We start from the raw sequence: 25,636 nt of genomic DNA on the forward strand, positions 1-25,636 counted from the left end.
GTGTCAATATTCTTAACGTGATATCTGTCTGCAGTCGTTATTCCGTATTCGTTTGGCACATCATACATACAATTAGTATGCATATTTGATGTTTTTAACATTACGAACATATTAAATAAATACACAAACATACTCGATACGAACATCGTATGAAAAGAGGAATAAGTGCCTAAATGTACTGAAAACGTAATGGATTTTGCGGAAAATAATAATTCTCGATGCACGCGAACGGTAAGTCTTATATTATGACTGATATAATGTATCGTCAACTCGATTACTACTATACATCTGTTTAGACAAAGTAGGTATGTATAATAGTTGAATGGGAATGTGTGTGTGTGTGTAATTATTAAGTTAGTATTCGTGTAAAATAATACGTCCGCTGGACCGCGCGTTAAAAGAAATATATATAAATAAATAAAACACGACTCGACAAAACAAAAAAAAAAAAACGGAAAGACCTTTCGTAAGCTTGCCAGAAGTTTTACGGCGCCTTCTGTGTTTTACGAGCTACGATTATTATAATATTACACGCCGTGTGACAACGTCGGGTGGATTGCGCTAAGCGAAGAATCCCCGAAGACGGTCGTTAAGCACAATCTCGTACCCGAGTCCGTACTGGCCATCCGACCTTATCGAACTCGAGGTCTGCGTGAGTGAAAAACATTACATTACAACGGTGATTTATGGAGTACGTAGTACAATATAATGTGCAACGATAATCGCGCTGAAGGCGACAAGAATGATGGTACCCGTCAGTACCCGTAGTTTACCGTAAAAATAATAAAAAGCAGCGATTTTGTATGAATGTTCTTATCATGAAAGTAAAACCAAAAAAAAAAAAACTCATATACATTATTTTATATATACTAGCTGATCCCGTGCACTTCGTTGCCGGTTAAAAACGCCAATTCTATAATAATATGATACATTTACAAAATATGTACCTACGAGTATCACCTTTTAACCGTGTAGTCTATACATAGAGTAGACGAACAAAATTATATCTATATAATCGATTAATGGTCAACAATGACGACTGTGCCAGTTATATTATAGGTAATAGAACGGTTACTATTGCAATGATTGCAATCGGTTTAAATGATAATAATTTTTAACAGAATAAGTATATAATTATATCATTGTCAATCGAAAAAATTGATATACTATCTTTTTTTTTATCAGACCCGACGGTGTCAGGTACTCATCACGGTTTATGCGATGAAACTGTTAAAATACTCGTTTTCAAAATACTTTCTCGTCTCCGACGGCGAGTGATACAAATACACCAGTGACCAGTTATACGTACCCTAACCATAACCTATATACCGGGGTTACGTAAGTATGCGGCAGACAGACTTGAGTGACTGATGTATGGGAGAATTTACAAGCATTTCAGTTCGGATGAGTTGATTCTCGAGACTTGCCTACTTAAAATGTATTAATTGATTCTCGAGTTCATTTGGGAGACGTATGAATTGATTTCCGGTACACACATAGTCGATTCCCGAACTCCTGTCTAAATCGACGCTAGACCATCACGGTAAAAGTAAGTTGACAATTCTTCTTTTTTTTTTTTGCTATTAAATTTGGTCAATCGTCGTCATTGATGACACATTTTTCCCGTACGATTATAGTAAGGGAATAACGGGGAGAAGACGAAAAATCGCCTATGCGGTCATACGCTCGTGCACCATTTCTCTCATAAATACTTCGCTATTCATTCATCATATTTCCCACAACACTGATATAATATTATTATGACGAAAAGATAATCTACTCGTTCGCAAATGCTCCGCAGAATCAATTGGCCGGTTTAAATATCGGTAAACGGGTACACACTCGAGGATCGACTCGTACTGGGATTTAGTCTATAAAAGATATCGTTTGTCACACGCTGCGACCCGCGACGACCGTCGTTTTGGACCGCGTTGACGTTTTCGCACATACCTACAGCTGGAGAAAGCCAAACGGCTCCCAACTCCGCCGTCTCGTCGTCGAGTACACGCCGCCGCACAATCCGTCTGCCTGCAGTAGGTACTATCGTATAATGCAGTGTATAAAGTGCACACACCGAGTGCACTGCTGCTGCAACAGTATAATAATATTATGTACGACCGTCGACGTCCGTCATCGCGACAGACGTCTCTCGCGTTATTTATGCGACCGAAAAGGACAGCCGCGCGCGCTGCACCTGCACCGGTCGTGTGTGACCGCAATGGCAAACTGACGGACACGTCTAGCTGCTCGGACCGTCCGTGCATATTAAAAAAAAATACGTTATACCTACACCGTGTTATGTATACGTTATACCTATACCATGTTATGTATACGTTATACCGCGTTTATAACTTGCCCGGTGCGCGCGTGTATCGTTACATTATATATTATAACACCGGTCCGGTCCCGAAATGGACCTGGTCGCAGGCTTCGGGTATATAACTATGTGCGAGTACCTATACCGTCTCTTACTGTCGCGGTGCACGTCTTCTGCGAGCTTTCGATATTTATAGCTACCTATATACGTGTGTGTTATTATCATATTATAATATTATGTACGCGCACGCGATTACCATATTACGCGTTGCAGCGTGCCGTATATTATATATAGGTACAACACATATTCTTATATTTATATATTATTATGTATGAGCGAATAACGCACGTCTGATCGTAAATTGAACTCGAGAGTTTAACGTATACGGTATATATAATAATTTTTATAGGTCTAAACGATAAACGACGACGACGACGACGACGACGGTAATCCATAACGCGCGACACACTGCAACTGCAATATATATTTATTATAATAAAACCTACGAACGTAAAAAACGTTAGCGGTTCAGCGGAATCGATTTCATGCTGCAGTTGAATTTAATACAAGAACAATACGATTTACTTAAAATCAAACTTTAAGGTTATAATATTATCTAGGGCGACCCGTAGGCTTTTTTTGATATTTTAATTTTAATGTGTTAATGTTTTACATAACTAAAAAAAATTTAAAAATCAATAAAAGCCTGCGAGAAGGCCTAGCTGGATAATATTATAACCTTTAAGTTTGATAATAAGTAAATTTGCTTTTGTATTTATTTTCAAAAGAGCACATTTAAATAATAATTTGATTTCAAATTCGCGTATTTCACAACAAAACGTTTTTTTACATTACAACTCAATATGCGGGTATACGACGTAGTACTCTAAGCACTGATGTTGAGTATATTGTTTTATTACCGTCATCGTGAATACCTGTCGTGTTCGTATCGAAGCGGACGGTGCAGGTCATCGCTGGGGTTTTTATTACATTTTTTTTTTTTGTTTCACACGGATCTCCCGTCGGTATTATATTATTTTGGCTGTTGTTATACGTTTTATCGTCGAATGATCGCATTATCATCGTAATGACTTCATGTCGGTAGACCGACGAGCTTTAAAAATTGTTTAACCTCTAAGACCGGGCGTGACACAAAGCAACACATTGCAGTGTGCATTTTTTTTAACGACTTACCGACATATTTTTCACTCAAAAAATATCTCGTTCGGACTAATTGCGTAAAATACCATTAGACATATACCATTAAAGTCTACAAGTATTCTCAACGATTTATTATTTGGCCATTAAGTCTGGTAAACAATTATAAAAAACAACGTCAATTTCTTTTCTTAACACGATTATTGGATCCACTCGTTATATAATATTATGATATTATCTCTGATGGACCTATATCGAATCGTATAAAATGTCGGATAAGATTATTTAAATTTTAAAAGTATATTATATTTATATACATTTTAAGTGACAAGAAATAACATAGTAAATTGTACTGACAATATTGACATTTCCCAACAGTCTTGTATATCATCGCATATAAAAACAAAAATATCCACACAATACCTAGGCAATATATATATATTATAATATATATCAGCTATAAACCATGCTATTTATATACCTACTATTAATAATTGTAAGATCAACATCTCGGAAAGTAAGTTCTTTTCCTGACATTAGTATTAATCACAAAATGTTACCGTTGAAAAGCACTAATTGAGCACTAAATAATGGTGTCATGGTGTTAATTAGTGCTCGAATCGTTCAGCTGACTTGTCTTACCCCGGGATAATACAGAGAATCGCGATCACTCGTCTGGATGTCGACTGTATATACCCCAAACTTCTCGGTTAAAACCAAGACCGTCTTTTTTTTCAGTCAAGTAATAGCGTAGCAATAACAATAATAATGATCTGCTCCCGATCGACCAAATGAAAGTGTGATAGGTAGTACACTAAGAACACAGCTGTAATATTGCAGTACATCACAATGATTTATAAACATTGATGGTATTGTCAAACATTACTATTATTATTTATATTCGATATTGTCATTGTAATGACATAATATCGCGTCAAGTGGCCAGGAACGAAGGAAAAAAAAATAACAGAAATATTATATATATATATTATATTATTATATTCAACAATATATAATATATGAAATCGGGTGATGTATATAATAATAATATACAGTTACACAGTTTAATATTTTTACAATAAATTCATAATATATTATAATTTATGTTATTACTACATATTTTATATTATAATATTATATACGAATCGAATATATATAGATTTTAAATTCTGACAATAATAATATATTATGAAATAATAAAACCGAATAACAAAAAAAAAAATAAAATAAAATAAAATAAATAAAAACAAGGTAACGTAGTCAATAACAAAATAAAAAAAATATATATAATATATATTTTATAGGTTCCTATACGCAATAACTTATTATTAAACAAATAAAGATAAAAAGCGGGTCGATTATCAATTTTTAGTAAATTATTTTGTCGTTCAAATAAAAATAAGAATTAACGCTTACCTAGAACGTATAATAATAGTAAAAAAAAAAAAAAAAAAGCAGCGATTGAAGTCTAATAACAGCTGGTGTAGGTATACAATCAGTTATCGTTATACACCGTCGTAACAATAATATTATTATTATTACGTACTGTATAACGTAAAAATAAAAAAAAAAAAGTATTAAAACAAATTTCGCTAATCGGCTAACAACACTCGTCGCGCGACTAACAGCGGTACGACGACGACGATCGCAATAATAATTATAATAATAATAATAATAATACATTTAACAAATCTCGTTAAGACTTTCCGAGTTATGTGTGTGGCGACGTTCCCAGTCGCGGGGCGGCGGCTGCGGCGGCGGCCGCGGCGTAAGGCGAGTAAGCGACGGCCGGGAAGTACGGCGGCAGCAGGCCCGGATGTGGCGGCATGGCCAGCGGCGAGGACGGGTAACCGGACGGGAAACCGTACGGCGAGTGATGTTTACCGGAAGCGTACGGGTGGTAGCGGCTGACGGCCGCGGCGGCCGACGGGCTCAGCGGCGGCGTCGGATACGAACGCTGCAACAGCGGAAGCGCGGCCGCCGGGTCGGAGGTGTGCGTGCGCAGGTGTTGGAGCAGCTCGTCGGAAGTGCCGAACCGCTTGCCGCAGTACGACGGCAGGTCGGCGCCCATCCACGAACACACGTACGGCAATTGGCTGGCGGCCGCGGCCAGAGCGGCCAGCTGGGCGTGAGCGTACGCCGCGGCCATCGTGTGGTGCTGGTGCTGCTGCTGGTGTTGGTGGTGGGCGGCCGACTGCTGGTGATGGTGGTGAGCGGCCGCGGCGGCGGCGGCTGCGGCGGCCACCGTCTTCGGGCTGGCGTCGCATTGCGTGCAACCGGCCGGGCACGTGACCGCCGGTTGCGGCGGCTGTTTGCCGGCGGCCAGGTGAGCGGCCAGCTGGCAGCCCGCGCAGTACGGGTCGCGGCACGGCAGTGGCGGCGCCCCCGCGCCCGATCTGAAATAGGGGCTCATGAGGGGCGAGCCGCCCAACGCCGCCATGTGGTGATGGTGATGTGGGTGCGCCGGCAGTTGCGGGTGGTGGTGCGCCGACGGGTAACCGGCGGCCGCCATCAGAGCGGCCACCGAAGCGGCCGACGACGACGAATGTTTGTGGTGCGATTGTTCGCCGTGTTTTCTACCGGCCGCGGCCGCGTCCTCGGCCGGTGACTTGCGACTCGAAGCGCTCTCTTTGCTGCTGCACCTGTCACCGCCGCCGCCACTGATGGCCACGGGCGTCGCTCTCCTTATGGTCGCGTCCAGGCTGATCGACGTGGCGTTGGCTGTGGCGGCGGAGGCGGCGGCGGCTGCGGCTGCGGCCACTTCGGCGGCCGGCCGCAGGACGCACGATTCGTACGGTTTGAAACTCGACCGGGCCGTGGTGGTGACGGGGGTGATCGTGGCTGGCTGCAGGTGATTGTGGACGACCGACGTGCGACCGGGCGGCGAACCGCTGTTCGAACAGGACGACGACGACGACGACGATAGCGACGGCGAGCGCTTGTCTCGGCCACCGCCACTTCCGCCGCCGCCACCTCCGTGGTCGGAAGACGACGACGACGTCGAAGACAGCGAAGACGACGTCTTCTTGTGATGGTTACCGATCTTGTCGGAGTTTGTCTTGCCGTTCTGCGGCGCCGGTGCGTCAGATCCGATCTGACTGCATGTCTGCGCCAACAGCGCCAGTGGACTGTTCTTGGCGTCCAACTGTAATCAGAAAAAAATAAAACGTTATTGAAAATCTAAATGGAAAGATCTCTTTTGCACTATCGGGTCAATAACTCATAACCTATAGGGTAATTCGTCACCTAGGTGTGTTTGAAAAATGTATAAATGTACCTTTGGCTTATAATATTTAAAAATTAATGCATTTTTCGTCGAGTTGCTGGTTTTTCATACATTATGACGTGTTCATTTATCAAATCCCTAAGACATTCAGTGGTTTTTTTTTAGGTTTTTATTTAAAGTAATAAAATATATATAATATTATATACTTTACTTTTAACTATAACGGAGAAATATTTTTTTAATACAAGAGGAGGTGTTCTATAGTATCATATATTATTCTCGATGGATTTCCTTTAAAACTGTTTTTATTTGATTTTTTATTATATTATTCAGTAACGATCTATAAAGTACAAATATTAATCATCATACTGTGTAACATATTATTTTCTTTAGTACTATATTCTTCAATGCCATACCCATTAAATATACAATATACGTATCGATGACTGAACTAAATACAGTACTATATCATAACACTTTACGCTTATTCTAGTTTTCAACCATCGTATTCCCGACCGTGTTATATCGCCTGGAAATTTCAATAACAAACCACATAATATTATCATACCCAAGACACGTTCTACAAAATAATACGTAATCCTTATGTCTGTATGTTTGTGTTTAGTGTGTACCCATAAAAATCTGCCAGCCTCCGATGCACGACAGTAATCATCGTATCATCGTACGTATACTGCACACGTATTATTGAAAAGTGATTTTTTTTTATTATCCACTCCCCCCAGTCCCAGTTTTATTTTACGATTCTGTAATATGTGGTTTTTCAGTTTGTTCTCGCAGTTTGAACTCTATGCGGTTATGGGTTAGCGTCACGTGCTCTCCATTTACACGATAATGTATACTTTACCGATTTTGTATTATCACCCGTTATGCCACATTTAGTAAAGACCTTTATTGTTTATGTGACAAAAATAAGTCCACAGCGTTGAAATAATATCAAAGGATTACGGAACCTCAGACGAAAAATAATTAACGCCGCCATATCACAGTTGTAGGTACTAACTTTCCAAAACGGCTTAAAAAAATATATGATCGCAGAGTATTGTAAAATGGGACACGGACAATAATAATTGTATAATCGGTCTTTATCTGCAATTAATATGTAAAATTCAAGGAAAAATAAATACTGTATATATAAATATAGTGGTAAGTCTATAGTTAAATGAGCGAAATACATATTTATATTTTGGTAATGTTTATAGTAAATACATATTTATGTATCTATATATTAGCAGATGTCGGTTATTTTTTTTCGCGTTTTTAAATAACTTCTTTAACGCCTATGTTTAATTATACACAATTGTTTTTAAATTATAATTACCTATATCATATAATATTAGTTACTATAAAAAAATATTTTATAAATAAAAATTAAATATTTATTTATAACTGATATTTATTTTAAACAATATTTAATATTAAATGTACGATATACATATTATTATTTTGTAAAATTCCATAAGTAATAAACTTCGCATGGAATTTTAATATAAACATTGGAATCGCACATTTCAAACAAGCGAAAATTTTGTAAAATGACTTACAAGATAAAAGTATTAAATATTTGTTCATTTGCAACGATCTGATAAATTTCCATCAATTTTTATTGCACACAATCGACAGGACGATGTAAATGTTATGTGTAATCAGAAAAGTACATATTATATTAAAATAATAATATTTACATATACGAATTTGATGGATGGACTGTCTTTTTAAGAAACAGAAAATAATAATACAACGCATTTTAACATGCCAATATATAGCATTATAATATTATACAATAAATAAACGTATGCCGTGTGCACATTTGAATATGCATGGTTTATTATAGTGCCAATTATTTTTATTTTTAAAAAATGTAATATTAATTTAGAGTATGAAATAACTCTTGACTTTTGTTAACTATGCCATAGCAAAGCCTATATGTGGTTTGTGGTATAGAGACTGACGAATCGAATCCGATTTTGGGATAAGTATAGACAGATAAGTACATGTTTTAAAAAAGAACAGATCATTGATGTCCCCATTAGGCTGAAATGCATAATGTTTATTAACTGTTTGTGTAAATTTAACTCCATCTGGACAAGTCACATTAATAATTATATGTATGTTTTGATTTAAGTTTATTGTCATATTATGTATACTATTGAATACAAATATACAATCACGTGTTTTGTATTTGTTTGTGAACTACACGCATAATACCAGTATAAAATCATCGGAGTATTCGGAGCAGGTAGGTATTATATTAATAGTATTATCTGCTGGTACATTAGATACCTACAATCTACATGTACATTTAATACACCGTCTTCGTTGATCAATTTTCATAGTTCAGATTGTTATATTGTTTTGTCACCAATACGTGATACTATGTAAGCGAATCAGGTGAGTGCAACGCGTGTTCATCCGAATCGTACGTAGCACAAGTTAAAAAAAAACACAAGATATTTTATGATGCGAGACGAGAAAACGGACTATAATAGTTAACAAAATGATGATAGTTGTATCATCGGGATACAACTAAAATATTTTTAAGTTATAACGTCGTTGGTAAATTAAGTCGTTTGAATGGAATTTCTTTCGTTCAATGTCTGTTTTTCTCTCCTTTGCCGTAGTGCCACCGTCGACGACATACAATACATTAGAGAAGATATTAGTAAAAATAATTTTTCGTCAAATAAGACATTTCCTTTCCTTTAACCCTCTTCTATGTGTGCCACTGTGTAGTTGAAGATGGAAGCTGATAAAAATAAAAACGTAGAGATATTCCGTAATAACCGGTAAAAATGTATACCGATCAACAACTCCGGTGTGAGTTATGTTTTCCAACGTTTATCGTCAACATAATAAAATATCATAGTCATTCGTTTGGTTAGTGTCATCGGCGGTAAGGCCAACTTAATGCATTTAGGGACACGATTTTAAAGTTTATATACCAGTATTACAGCAACTAGTTGTACCAGAATCGGCGGTATCCGAATGGCCTAGTTGACTTGAATTATAGTATCTTATCATTTATATTATCGTGATTACTTTACGGCACTATTTAGTGCACGATTTTACCTTGTACAACCGATACGTGCAGGCGACGAGAACGAGTTGAGAGGATTATGTCGATTGATTTTCGTCACTATTTATCTCTCTTTCTATATATATATATATTATGTACATAGTAGAACGGGTGTATTTTGGGAAATTATCTATATAATCCCGTCTCGGAACGTCATACTGGACAGCAAATTCTTCGAATACTTTATATCTGCGCTTTCGGTGGCGGTGTCGCCAACGAGCCGAATATAATATACATTACGGCAGAGTTGTTATGGTCCGTTGTCGATGATTTTTCCATTTATTTCGTTTAGCATGTGCATGGAAAATAGTGTCTGCGCGAATATTTGCTAGGTATAAAAATAGTCAGTTGATTATCGAACGATTGTCGGGATTCGGGTTAAAGCCAATAATAAGAGATAAATAAAATAATAACGATAATAATCGATAATATTAAAGCCCGGTACACGAATGGTGACGGTCTTCGCTCAAATGTTTTGTTAGTCCGTCGACAGCACGATTACGCATTGCTATTTATTATTTTCGTAGGAATATAGTGAAATATACAAAACATATTATTTTAGAAACGCACGACGATAAATTTGTAGGTAGGCGACGGTCGCAAATTCAGTATTTTCTTTGCGCGGGCATCACACATCACACGTCTTATGTTTTTAACAGTTTAAACCTTTTTGTCGAGTACAATCGACCCCACAGTCTGCCAATAATATCTGAGGAACAGCTATAAATGTCACCTCAGCAAACAGCTTTGTATAAGTTGATAAATTATTATACTCATCGTTATACTGCAACACCTGTACGCTATTAAATTAAAAGAAAAAAAACCCAAAAACTCAATTATTAAAAAAAAAATATTATCGTGCGCGTAGGTTTAACAAAATAATAAATATCTATCTAACCTATCCTTAACGCTATTACAGTTTACTAGTGGTTATAACAAAGTTATGATGTATTTTAAGTCGTATTAGTTTAAAAAAAAATTAATATTACATTATACCTAGTTTTGTATAGACTTGCTTATATAGTACCTATCAAGTACTAGTATATTTTATTTTAGTCAAGGCACTAGATACATACTTATACTCTACTATCTTAGTCTTGTTAAAAAAATAATAAGAAGATAAATCCCGATATGTGGATATTGAATTGGATTTTTAACGTCTACTTCGATTTTTTAAAATAAAATTACGAGACTAACTTATATAATAAAGGTAATATCATAAACTATTATATTATAAATTTCCCTATTTAAAAAAAGAATTTGAATTTCGTTTATTTTTTGCAGTGTAAAAAAAAATTAATATTGGACTAACGAATAACGGACATTTATCGAGTTTATTATTGCTCTTGTATAATATATGTATACAAAACGTTTATTATAATATGCAGATTATCAGTGTCTTGCAATGCTCGGATGTGCATAATAAACACGCTTGTGTCGAGTGATGTGCAATAAATTAGCGCACGTCCGGTTAATATAATATTATGATATCGACAAATTATAACGTTATAATATGCATGCCGTTCAGAGGAGCACTGCAAGTCCGTCTCGAACGACCGATCATCACAGTGTTACGGCTCGCTGGACGCATTATACTATAATGATGAAACAGATATATACACGTCGTAAATAATATTTTATCGGCACTATAATATATTATTATGTACTCGGGCGAATGCTTTTAGAATAAACTATTACTCGTCGCCATGTTTATAGTATATATACATTATAATAATTTGTACCTCCGTACTCCTGGCACGGGATCGTAACGAATAAAAGTCGGGCTATTATATTTTGTATATTATAATTAAGTGTGTAAAAAGTAAAATAATAACGCGCAGAAAACTAGTTATCCGAGCTGTGCAATAAAAGAAATATTGCAGGTATCTCTGTTATAAATCCCGTGCCGCCGTGTCAAGATAAATTTAAAGACCAACTCCCAATTAAAGTTATAGCGCGTCAACGTGAACGACTGCATCAATCGGAATATAATATAGTGAAATAATTGTACAAAGTACAGACATTAAGACATGCATCGCCGTCCATAAATATAAATTTATCTATGGTAATAACTTACGACTAATAATAATAATAAAATGCAGTTTTAAGTCAGAGGTAAAAAAAAAAAATTAAACCGTCAACGTTTGGGCGCGGTATTCATAATATTTTATTATATTATAACATGGATAGGTATGAACACGGTACTTTCAGCTAACGTAAATTTTAACCTTTTCAACACGCTATTTTTTTATATGGAATTCGAATCTAGTTTAGATACATTTTTTTTCTCGAACCATGCAGTTTTATAGAGGAAAATTGTATAATGACAAATACTAATTCGACAACGATTATACCAGTAAAAACCCAGTCGAAGAGAAAACATTTTTATTTTAATATTATAATATTATCATCAATTCTCATTTTCCATCCCTACGCCTAGAACTAACTGTAAGGAAAATTACACACCTATAATACACCGATCGAAATAATATATTAAATGTATCAATACAAATTATTACAGCACGGCGTACGTATTCGATGTCATTAATACAGTCTTATCCACGCTTCAGTCGCGGTAAACCCGTCGACGAACTGGATAAATAGGCCGTCAGAATTATTATATTTCATATTATCGTGTAATATAATACACGCACGCGTCTGTTTAATCTCGGTGGCTAACAACATATATATATATATATGTATGCAGGTTGATGGGTGTGCACACCTCTCGTTTCAAATCGTTTTCCGCTCGAACTTCCTCCTATCCATTTTCCCGTCGATCGTAAGACTTTACCGCCACCCGTCGACACGTCAAAGTCATGTAATAAGCCACTAGGCGCGCGTGTGTAGACATCAAAAACGACGACAACGACAAGCACTTCTCTGCGACGAGCGGGTAGAAAACCATTAACGAACTGACGACAGGGGTGGTAAAAAAAATATATTCTTCCCCTCCGCGTGTCATTATTGAACACACACGCTCGCGCCCGGGCCGTACCGTAATCGATTTGCCGCCGGCGCTCAAATACAATTTCTCGCAGCGGCGATATAATATTATTATATTTGGCGAAGACGTGAGCCGTTATAGAAGACGTAGGTGTATAATACTATTATAAGGACGTATCCTATAATATTTATTGTATGTTAAACTATATATTATAATGTTTATAATAATATGGCAAAGTCGTGGATTGATTTTTAATTTTTTTTTTTTTTTTATTTTGCTTTCGTACTCCTGGTGTACGCGTTTTGTTTGATATATTATTATTGTTTTTATTGTTATTATGTGACACGTCAAATCAATATTGCACACGAGTCTTCGAGAATAAATCAAGTGTCGAGTTAGATAGCTCCGGCGGCAGTATTTTCCCCTCGTCCTGCCATGCACAACCAACTCAACGCGTATTGTTATTATTATCGTCGTTGTATCCGCAGGGGGTTAACGTCCTCCTTTTCTTTTTATTTTATTTTCATGGCTTTCCGATCAAACGATTTTGATGCTCGATCGCTTTACATAGTGTATAGATAGAAATTCTCAGAGATTCGTCGCTTTTAAGTCGTTTAAATGAAAACATTATCGTTACCGTCGCAATGTTGTGTAATGCGTATTTGCATTTTTTTTTAAATATACAGTTGTCAATTATTTCTTCGCTGTTTTTAAAAGTTAACTTTTGATTTGACTAACTATAATAAAGAAGATTATTTATAGTATTAGCATTACCACCAACGCAAATTCTGACAGAAAATTCCACGTCAGATTTATTTGACCGAGTACCTACGCATGTTGGTTTTGATTGGTTGCAATAGTAATATTACAATCCATCAGTATAATAATATAATATTTTATATACGGGATTTACTTTAATTTTTACTTTTTTTTTTTGCATTGCACAACAGATTAGAATCGTTATGTGATCGGACTTTTGTATATCAATTTTCAACAAGTCATTAAAAATTCATAAATTTTAGTCCCAACATTAATAAAATAGTTAAAAATCACTGATTCGATTTTATTTAGATATATTCAGTTTTTAATCACATGTACGATGTAATAATTGTTTTTATTTTTTTATATTTCTATAGTTAACGTGTTTTAATAAAAATGTGTCTTGACATTTGAACATATTTAAAGTTTTAAATGTTTATAATATATTTAAATAGTACTCCGAATTTAATTCAGCTAGTTCGAACTAAGACTATTTTGACTTCAATACGATAAAAAATCGAAATTGAAAAAAATCTAATATTTTTCGGTGGGCATAAATAATAATAATATAATAAAATAATGTTGCACTTACCGACGGCAAGGGAGTTAAATAATCCGGTCTCAGGTATTGGTTTTCGTTACTCATGATCATGGTTCGCACTGCACATGCACACTCGAGTGTCGGATCCGGCGTTTTACACTAGGCGGGTGAAAATAATACGGAACACCGGGTAAAATAATAATAATAAAAAAATGTATTTCCGTTATAAACGTTTGGAAAAATTAAAAAAAAAATCGGAAAGAATTTATTACGACCGACGGGCGTGGAACCGCACAAACACACTAAGTAATAATTATGATATTTTACAGTATATACGGTCGCGGCGAAACGACAGAAGCGGCGTACGGTTGCGCGGACGGACGTCAAACACTGACGACGTTCGATGGTGCACTGCCGCTGAGGTCGGTGTAGCACGAGTGCGGCGGCGGCGGCGGACTGACGGCGCGCTAACGTCGTCCGTAAAAAACAGTCACCGGACGGTGGCTCCGTCTACCGTCGGACGAGGGCGCGCGCGCGACAAATCACTTTGCGCGAACGGTCGCGGACGATTTTCAATACGACCGCTGAGCGTTGCGACCGCCACATAAACCGCGGCGGAGTCAAAATCCGACGGTGTATATTATGAGGGTGGTGGGTGCGGTATAACGCTACGGCGGTGTTGCGAGTGAGAGTAGCGAGAAAATCGCACGAGGGGGCGTAATACCTGCAAAATCTGGTGTTCTGTAGTATTATAATATATTATATTACACGGTTTCGACAAATCCGTAAGTCCGTTTATAGCTGAGAACGTTCGGGTTTGTTGAAATACCATTTTATATTAATGAGCGATATTATTATATCAGGCACTAAATTATAATAGGCCGCGGTTCGAAGGGTTGCGCGATTCTATAGCTCTGATGAATATTATGTTAAAACGAACTAGAGATTTAGGCGAAGAAACTTCGATTTAACGGTAGGACGTCAAAATATACTACTAGGTTACTCGCTACAGTTATGTTTAGATTACATATTTATACATTAAAATTTGAGGTTGATTAGTAACTCATATTATACGAGAAATAGTACTTATAGGTATAGTTAAATATTGTACATTTTAATGGAGAACACTAGCATATTATATTAACCTAACCTAACCCTTCTAATTACATTCTAACCTAACCTTATAATCTAAGCGTTTATTTGATGACTTGAATTATGTTTGTATATGCAGGTTATAAAATTATATAATTGCTACGTATCAACAAATAAATTATGTTTATCGAGATAGAAACTTATTTTTTTTAAATTGTCTGTATATAACGAAGTGTCTGTAGGTTTCCGAAGTAACGATAAAATATTTTTACGGTGTACAATAAAAGTGATGCTAAAAATTGATTTCAAACGATGCTGAGTCGTGACAAAAATCCTATGAGCTAGTCAACAAACGTATGAATGATATTTGGCTGTAACTGCATAATATAATATTGTAGTAACAAGTAAGTAAATTTTGGTTTCATACAACCGCTTAAGCAATGGCTAGGTAGATCATTATAAATATATTTCAGGAACATGTAGATATTATCGATGTAATCTTCAAATTAAAAACAAATAATAAATACTAATAATTATTGTTATCAACCTGTACACATATTATATCACTCAAATGGAAATAAAAGTCAACAATATTTTTATATTAAATTCCATATGCGCATAATTTATAAATTCTGCTAGAATTTATTGTCCAGATTTCACTTTTTTGCGTCTAATAAAAATTAGAGTCCAAAATGTTACGATGACATTTTGCAATAAAATTGTTTTGTGCAAAATATCAGTAGGTATTATACAATAATATATGCGGGTTTTTAAAGTAGTAATAAATAATTATAATTTATAAAGTGAAAAACAAAATAATACGATATGGCGGAGACCGGTGAGGCGGTGTCGGAGTGGTACATAATAATATACAAGTGCTAAATTATATTGTATAGAGAAGATTTTGATCTTGTTGTGTACCAAATAGAGACCCCAGTTTTGTACCAGTTGATGAAGTCGATTTCTAAAATTGAGTGTTTAAATTAACACTATAATTAAATTATGTCTGTTCTTTCTTCGCTGTAAATTTGATGTAATTATACAATTTTTCTCATAAAAATGTTTTTTCTCGAAATATTAACTGCTTTTTATGTATTTGAAAAATTTCGTTTTTACACTATTACATTTGTTTTGAGTTTTTGGTGTTACGGATATATAATATCAATCAAAGAATGTAAAACATGATTTAGTTAGAACCTCTTTGTTATTCGACAAATATAAAATATACGAGTTCTCAAAAAAATAAATGGCTCTTTAGAATACCAAAAAATTCAGTTTAATGACTGATGACTATATAAATCATTTATTTGTATAAGTATAAGATATTCGGTATTAATTTAAAAAATAATAACTTATAGCGTTGTGCCTTGTGTAGGATAGCAATAAATTGTCATTTATTAAAAAACAATATTATAATAACTAGTATAAATTGTTATAACACTTTTTAAAAGTTTAAGAGGTTCACTTGTTTCTCCTATACTTGAAGGTATTGACAGAAAATATGGTCTGGACGAACAGGATTACTTGGCCTGAAATCGCCACCCCTTAACCGATTAGGCGATCGAATTTTACCCTAACACGCTCGGTTGACCGATCGTGTTCGTCTCTAGGATTTCTGCCAATTCGGTTGGTACCTGCCTGTAAAGTTTATTATTAAAACGTGTACAACATTATAACAATAAGAAAACCTTCAATTTAAATAGAGTGGAGTGTATTAATTTCGTCGGAACGGAAGGAAAGCAATGATAATAATAATAGCAGTGAGTCTAAACGATATAAACGCCTTCAAAAGTTGTTTTTGGCACACGTCTGTGAATATATACATACACATTATCTGGGCTCGGGGCCCAACTGTTTCACCGTCAATTCGGAGTGTATAATATATACTATTATGTACGACAACACAATGGTATAATATGCTATATTATGCGTGCATGTACGTCTCGGCAGCAGTCGACGACACAATGTACGAATGTCGACCCGACGGCGATAATGTGGTTAGAAATCGTCCGAAACTGGTTCGGTCCGTTTAACGCTCGCTGCGTACTGTGTTGGAACGACCACGCGCGGCGCTTCTTATAATAAATCGAAAGAAACCGAGATTATTTCGTTGGTCGGCCAATAATGTTTTATGCCGTCAGGTCGGCGAATATACTACGACCGTTTGTCGCGACGTTCAAAACGTATGATACGAATTTAAGTTCGATATTATTTCGCAAAAATAATATACAATACGCATAAGCTTAGAATATATAGGTTTAATTATAAACGAATAATAAATACCTAATAATAATAATAATTTAAATTGATAGTATTTGCTATCAACGTATTTTACATAGGTATAAAATAATATTATAAATTAACTTTAACATATTAAAAAGTAAAGTTTTTATATTCATTTAAATCATATACCTAGGTACGTTTATTTTTATTTTTAGACTGTATAAGATTATGATCGTTCCTTGACGATATTATTAAATTATATTTAATGATATTAAATGATAACTTTGTTATAATACGATTGCGGTTACAATTTTAATTTTCTTAGAATAATATTTGTCTTCAAACATGCTCAAATATCGAATGTGAATAATAAGTGAATTTTGTAGGTACATATTGTAAGTATTTTTAGTTACCTACAATATGTTAATTGTTTGTATACTAAATCTGCAGACAGCTGTGTAATTCCGACTTATTTTGTCAGTCGTTTTAATAATTTATCTCATGTTGGTTTTGCGGTGAACAAAATATTATTATTACTATGTGAGAGCAGGGGTCATTACGTGGTATACACGTATATTATGTTAATTCCACGGAAGGATAATCGCGCGGTTTTTGTGGGGAGGCAACTCAACCAATCTTGAACACATTTTGCACCTTCGTCCAGGTGTATTCCTCCTTGCGTATGTGTATCAATAATTCATATTTTATGTGTCTTGTATTATTATTATACGGTTGTTGGCCGTTGGGTCGTTGAAATAAATATAACGATACGCACGCGCACAATATAATTACATCCAATTATACACCATTATTATATGATATATAATAATAATGACACTACATCGTAGGTACGTGGGAACTATTTACGAGCTATAACGTATTACATTTTTCAATTAGATATTGCAAATTGTACGATATTATTTTGAAAAATCATTTGAATACTTTTCACTACAAAATATACCAACTAATAATATTATAATCGTAATGGGAACATCATTTTGTTTTAGAATAATCCTCGCCAGAATCGTCTCGACGACAAAAGCCGATTTGCAGTGCAATAATATCCGTGTTTCTAGTTATATTACCTATTAGGTGTCTATAATAAAACCGAATTATCAACCGTGTCATGTTATGTGTCTTTCATCATATTCTGATTAGATTTTGTAATCATGGTGTCATTTATAAACCATGTACTACCGGAAATTTTCAGGGTTAGGCCAAGCTAAACTTTTAGACACGACATGACAAACGACTTAGCTATGAACTCGACTTAATACTCCGTAGTCAGTATCGGGCACGTGATCGTAAATTCCTGGTCGTATATTAAACATACACCACATTATGTAGTTACATTGTATAATTATTATTATATATTTACCATGCATCAACTTAATGTTTCATAAACATTATTATACTTATATTTTTACTTGGCCTGTTGACATGTGTTTTTTAAAAAGTAGGATAAATTTAGTTTTATGTACGGAAATGGGGTAAAAACATCACCATGCGATTTATGAAGTATATAGTATGCATCACAATAATAAATAGCTTAAGTTTATAAATATTTCCATTAATCATTGTCATGCATATCTATGCAAAAAGTGAATTTATATTTTATAATTTACTCGTAAGACGTCACATTCTTATTTTTTTGATAATACTGTGTACCTACTTATGGTAAAACACACACAAGTTTAATTTTCGGAATTTCTGATGCTTTGGGAAAACATTACCTACATCCACACCTCATCACAGTGCATTATAAAGTTTGAGTTTACCTTAATATTTGAGATATATATTGTCAGTTCCGTTTTTACCCTATAGGCATGTGGGGAACGTGCCTAGGGCCCCCAGCCAAATGAGGGCCCCGAATAATCTAAATTACAATTTTAAATTGTAAGCTGTAACGTATTAATATTTAATACAACCATCTATAAAAAAATATTTCTAAATTCTGTAAAATAGTTTTTAATTAATAAAGTAATCCATATTAAATAAACTTTAAATGTTTTTATTCAACTTGTGCAGGCCTACTAAAAGGGTCTCTTAAGTTCCGGGTGCCCATGAGACCCTGCAAAGCTTAAGACGGCTCTGTATATTATAACTCTAAATATGTGCAATATAATAATATTACCAATTACTATAGTATTTGTCATTTGTTAGTGTCTTATGCTGTCATTAGGGCCAAACACTGAAGTATACAACTTTACAGACGCACAGTATAACATTAAAATATATTATGGAAACACATAGATATTAACTCACAACATGTCTATTATTATTACAGTATAATATGTACTGTAGACTGTAGTAATATCAATATGAAAAAATAAAACAAGAAATAAAAGTGTTCACTTCAGTCTTCAGTCACATAAATCAATAAATCATTTGAATATTTAAACTAACTAAAATATTGACAATGGGAAGAAAAACTCTATATTTCCGCTGGACGTGCCAAACAGACTATAATACAATAGGAACATTTCAATTTTCCCACCGCGACTGTACGTATACATGTATTATAGCAGTAGACAGAAGATGTTCCTGAAACAATAATAATATTGTTAACTATTAAATCGACGTTATGTAACTCGCGCGTTCGGCAGGGATCTCATCGGATTGAAGATTTTAACGACTCAATAACAAACGAATCCATGGACCGCGAGTAAAATTAAAATGGAAGAATAATAAAAATTGGAGGTTTAACTACGATAATAAACTCCTGCCTGTAGAACCGTAAATACAGCGTCACAGCACATCACAAGCAGTAAAAGTCTATTTTTGTTTTGTTTTCAAATATATGACTTTCATTAGTGACTAAACGAGATCGTATTTTTATATGTATATATAATTTACGTTTACTGTTCACCAATCGTTGTTGGGTTTGTCGCATATAATATAAATATTATATATGTACAACGCAGGTACTTAATTTTTTTTTTTATAACCCCATCGGTTTAAATTGAGCAGTCGTTTACCGGACCCATCAAAACACCACCTTTCACGTATACACAGCGTATACAGTTCAGCTGCACGTAATAAAAATAAAAAGGCCCCACACGCTATTAAAATCGAAATTACAATTTATACACAATTAATTCTCACGATTATTATCGCCGTTGTCGTTGTCGTAGCCGTCGCCGGTTCCTGCGCCACGTATACCTAATAATATAATATACCTACCTACATTATGTACCTATATATGCAGCCATTATGTAAATCGCGTTAATCGCACGACTACTCTCTGTCCGTGTTCCAATCAAGATGCATACATTTCATCGTTTCTCGTTAGTTTTTTCTTTTTTTTTTTTCATATTATATGTATATATAGATATATTCTATTTCACAAAATGTTTACAAGCCGCCCAATGTCGTAAAAACGCCGATTATATCGCTGTACAGTCATTATTATTGGGACTCGCACCGAGTATAATCGTAAAAACAATGATTTAACACCGACGACAACGCTGTTGAGGAGGTCTTCCTCTGTCGTCATCGTCATCGTCGTTCACCGTGTTCGATTTGTATCGGTTTCTCGCGTGTTCGATTACAATCAACGAGGCTCCGTGTGTGAGTTGTGCACGTATATATACCTGCCTGTACACTACACCCCTCACCTATTACCGCCCAGCATTCGTTAAGATTAATGGTCCGCGTGTGCAGCGTGTATAGAAAACTGCTCTCGAGATGGATAGTAAGTGTGTGTTTTGAGAGAGAAGAAGAAATTACCAGTTTTGAGGTAGTGTGTGTTTTTTCGAAAAGAGAAAAACGAAGCGATTCTGTTGCCCGAAAAACCCGTTTTTACTCGCACCGAAATCGTTTAATTGCATAAAATATAACTATTTTCGGTATACCCATATACATATTATATACACCTATGCATGGCCATCGTTTAATTTAGACATCTATCGTGATGCGATTTCCTTAACCCACTCGTTGAATGGCCGCCGAATCCTCTCCTCTACCCCAGCTAAACCGGACCAACAGTAAGCGTAATAATTTACATTTTACACTTTTTTTTTAAAAAAAACATAAAAAAAAATCGATTCAAATCAACAGCAACAGCCTGGCGCACGGTCTATACTTGGCGTGCCATATAACGATGACGGGTAACAGACTCTGAGATCGGTTGTTCGATGGTGCAATAATTATGATATAATAATATATTATTATGGCTATAAAAACTGTTATAACTAAATAATTTATTAGTTATAACTTATAACTAAACATATTCTGGTATTAGTTAATCTGTGTAATATGATTCCTCGTTCCTCCTACCAAAATGTCACCCTAACACGTGTTATTTTTAAATTTTTTTACAACCTCACTATACCATTTAAAACTTCAATGCTTTACGATCACGCTGTTAAATGCTATATACATAATATTATTGTTTTATATGTTGCAGGATAACGAATAACGTATTCATTAGTTCCCATTAAATAATATTATAATATTTTTTTGTTTGCGAATGTATGTTTCGATTCCTATAGGCATATATATTTAATGATCATTACTTGTATACGTATAACATTATACTGTGATATAAACAAATAATGTACCTACTATACATATTTTTGTATTTTTATATCATATTATTGCGAATAAATATCGATTGGGTCTTTGAAATCGCTGTTTAATTAATACGCGATAAAATCAATGTGTGTGCTTAATACGGCTTATCTAACCAGCTATAATTCATCCACCTTTTATGCACATTTATAAGGAATATAATTAATGTTGAGTACAAAAAACACGTTTAGTATAAAATTACTGTATATAGATGGTAGATATAATATAGTTTGACATTTTGGAAAGTATCTGATTCAAAACTTATGTTCTCATGAAAGACACCATATTATCATCATGTGTGATCGTAGACGCGATATATGGACGAACCGACCATTGACCGAATTCAAAATAAATAAATATCGCATAGCGTCATAGGTAGTTATTTCATAAACATTAAACATATAACATTTTGTTAAGCGTTCAAATCTTGTCTTATTTTTTAATGAACATCATAATATTGTACAGCAGAACAAGGTCGTATTGGCTTGTTTATAATAAAATTTATGGATTATAAAATATATTGCAAAATTCAATCTTTACCAAATACTAATATAGAAACATATTTATATACAACATACATAATATAATGTATTCATACTGGTGCGTTTGTAGAATTTTTATTTTTATTAAAAGACGATTGAGATGGTGACAGATTATCATTTGGTTTCCGGAATTGCAGACTTATGGTCACACTTCGGAAACGACTTTACGTGACGAATATATCTAAACATACAATGACAATAACTTAAGTATAAAATGTATTACAACATGTATGGCATATAAAATCTAAACACGACAGGACGTTACATCGAATGTTCGAAAACGGTTTGCATATAATAATTTCTGCTCATACATTAATCTAAAACGCAATATGAATCTAGGTAACGTAATTTCAACAGGTGAGAGATTCTATAATTTATTTAATTGTGGACGAGGTTAAGGGAAATCAACCACTTTTATGCCACTGGTTCATATAATGTGGATATTATTTCATATAATATGTTACACAAGTACACTTAAAAGAAAATGGTGGGTTGTATCAAAAATGTATACTCTGCATTTCAACTATACGATGTTCGTGTGTCCGAAAATAATAGTTATTATTGATTTTTGATATTAACTTCCCATACAACGTATTGCTGTAAATTGCAATAACAATTAAATATTTAATATTGTATGTAATATAATATATTATTATAATCGTCGTTTTGTGTGATTATCTATATAAAAAATAAAATGAAACTCGTGGGACGGACAATTATTATCGTGACGAAACTGCGTATTTACACGCAAGTTGTATATCCTAATGAACGTACACGTTCCATATTCTAATACCATTAACGATAGGTATATTTTATAGTATTATATAGACGGTCGTAGGTGTGTTGGTGTGTATAATACATTAATACAGTATACAAATCGGATCACGATCACGTGTCATGAATTATTTGTTATTCGTATATTGTCACTTATTAGCAATAATGGTTATAGTGCTTATTATAGCTTAAAAACTGGCAGTGACGTCGCAGGAGGATTTCGATAATAAAATATCTTATAGTTTTTCGTTAAAAAGCAGTAGGTACCGATTGTTTTCTGTGAATTGAAAACGTTTAAATTATATTATTATAGTTCATAAAATTCGTTATTATACTTGTCGTAAACAATTCGTTAAAATAATTCTAAGCTATTGAAAATATTGCACGTACGAGTTGTTAAGTTGTTAAAAGTTTAAAATCAAATACAAAAAAATAAAAATTTCTGAGTAGCCATTATATTTAAAAGCTTACATTTAAGGTTAAATAATCTGGCGTTACAAGTTACAACGGTGGATTAACTAATTAAATCAGAACTCTAGAATACGTGCGATTACTATAATATTATAATAATATATTATAGTCGATAGAATTATTTTAATGAAAATGTATGTGTTTGTTTTAAAGACTACTTATTAAAAAGGTCACACTGAAATTTAAAACAAGAAAGCTATTGAATATTGAGGAACGTTACATTTTTCATAATTCTTAAAAACTTTCCGTGGCAAATATATTGTAGTTTATACTTAATGAAATGTATTAATAGGTATTAGGTATGTTACATGAAGGATCATCGTTGTACGAAAAAACATACTATTACATCGCACAGAATATTACGCCTATTATTAATATTGTCCATATAAAACGTTCGCCTTATCTCGTGAACAATCGTCGTCGTGTTTTCGTCACTAAAATTTAGTGGTGTCTGTGTAAAAAACCGGAACCACGACTGCACGCCACCACATTATTATAATATTATGTACCTACTACCTAGGTATAATGTAAATGTTAATAATGTGCTCGTCACGATGAGGTGTGTTGTCTCTTTAACTGTTATGGAGTGCATAAAACATATAATGCACGGCTGATCGTAGGTAAGTAAATTATCATGTGAACATTTAATATAATATATTACATATGTGAGCATACGAAACGGCTGATCGGTATCGTCTAAATAATAATAATAATTAACCGAACCGTATAGAAAAAGGTGTTCGGTCACTTTCCACGTCGAGCGGCCACCACTGATTTATAAGTCTAATTACCGTCGTTTGTGCTCTCCGTATCGAAAACGTTCGATCTCTCAATCCGTAATGTACGTTATTAATTATATTGTATACGCGAGTTCGTATAAAATATAAATTGAACAGCTCCAACAAGACGTCGTCTGATATAGCGTAAAATATATACCTACGCCATATTATACACGTTTCAGTCCGTAATGTTTTGCCGTATACATTTATATTATAATAAATTAAACATATTATATAGAAAGTACAAAAAAAAAACAACACGCTGATATGTATATTTTTATTTTTCAGGTAGGTATACAACATCCATAGCAATCAATCGTGTTCCGATAACGTGCGCGATCACGTCCCGTCGGCGTCCGCTCGATCTAATTTCCAATTGGTACATCAAGATTGAGTAAGTACTGAGGAGTTAATATAAGACATCTGAAAAGTCAAGTTAAATTTTATTACACCCGAACACTCTATACCACACAAATTATAGGCAATCCGCGCAACAGTACCCACGACTTATTAATCGATTGACGTCTGTGTTTCAATAATAATTATAGGATTTCTATAATCATTCAATCAGAGTTACTGATAGAAACGCATTCGACCTTACGCGAACTTGTCCGACTCATCACATAAATAAAATCATTTCCACATAAAATATTTTAATAGCATATAGCTATATATATAAGTATAAGCTTTGACTTTGGAAGACGTTTCATTACAGTTTCCAGTCTACCGAATCGTTTAATTTTAAAAATAAAATGATTTGATAGGTATACCTAGTACGTTAGTTTTATTCTATTATAGGTTAGGTGGGTTAAAACAGATTCAAATTGGTATAGTCACTAGTCACTGACGGTTGTTACCTATAATAAATGTTTCAAAAATTTCTACTGGTTACAATATGTATTATGCTTATTGTAAGTTACTTAATAGGTGCTTAATACAAATCATTTAAATCAAGAAAAAAGGGAATAACTCATAAGCGTTAGTATTGTAGGGGTACTGTCGAAGAAACACTGGTGTAATGCTATGTATTCTGCAGCAAGATCGATCTACGCGTGACGTACCAAAGTTACATAGGTACATGTACTTACAAGTATATTATCCACCTATATCTATGGTTATATATTATTACATACACCAGTAT

General features: G+C 34.5%; 1 protein-coding gene across 1 annotated transcript; it reads right to left on the reverse strand.

Annotated features, from left to right (window-relative positions):
• Positions 1 to 4,450: 4,450 nt before the first annotated feature.
• LOC114127089 (zinc finger protein Elbow-like) lies at positions 4,451 to 14,510 on the reverse strand. The gene is made up of 2 exons (XM_027991222.2): positions 14,094 to 14,510; positions 4,451 to 6,620 (listed from the first exon to the last, which is right to left on the reverse strand). Exons 1-2 carry the CDS (start codon positions 14,151 to 14,153, stop codon positions 5,187 to 5,189), a joined length of 1,494 nt encoding a protein of 497 aa, XP_027847023.2. The 5' UTR covers positions 14,154 to 14,510; the 3' UTR covers positions 4,451 to 5,186.
• Between the last annotated feature and the right edge of the window lie 11,126 nt (positions 14,511 to 25,636).

Source organism: Aphis gossypii, chromosome 2 (assembly GCF_020184175.1).
Source record: "Aphis gossypii isolate Hap1 chromosome 2, ASM2018417v2, whole genome shotgun sequence".
NCBI lineage: Eukaryota > Metazoa > Arthropoda > Insecta > Hemiptera > Aphididae > Aphis > Aphis gossypii.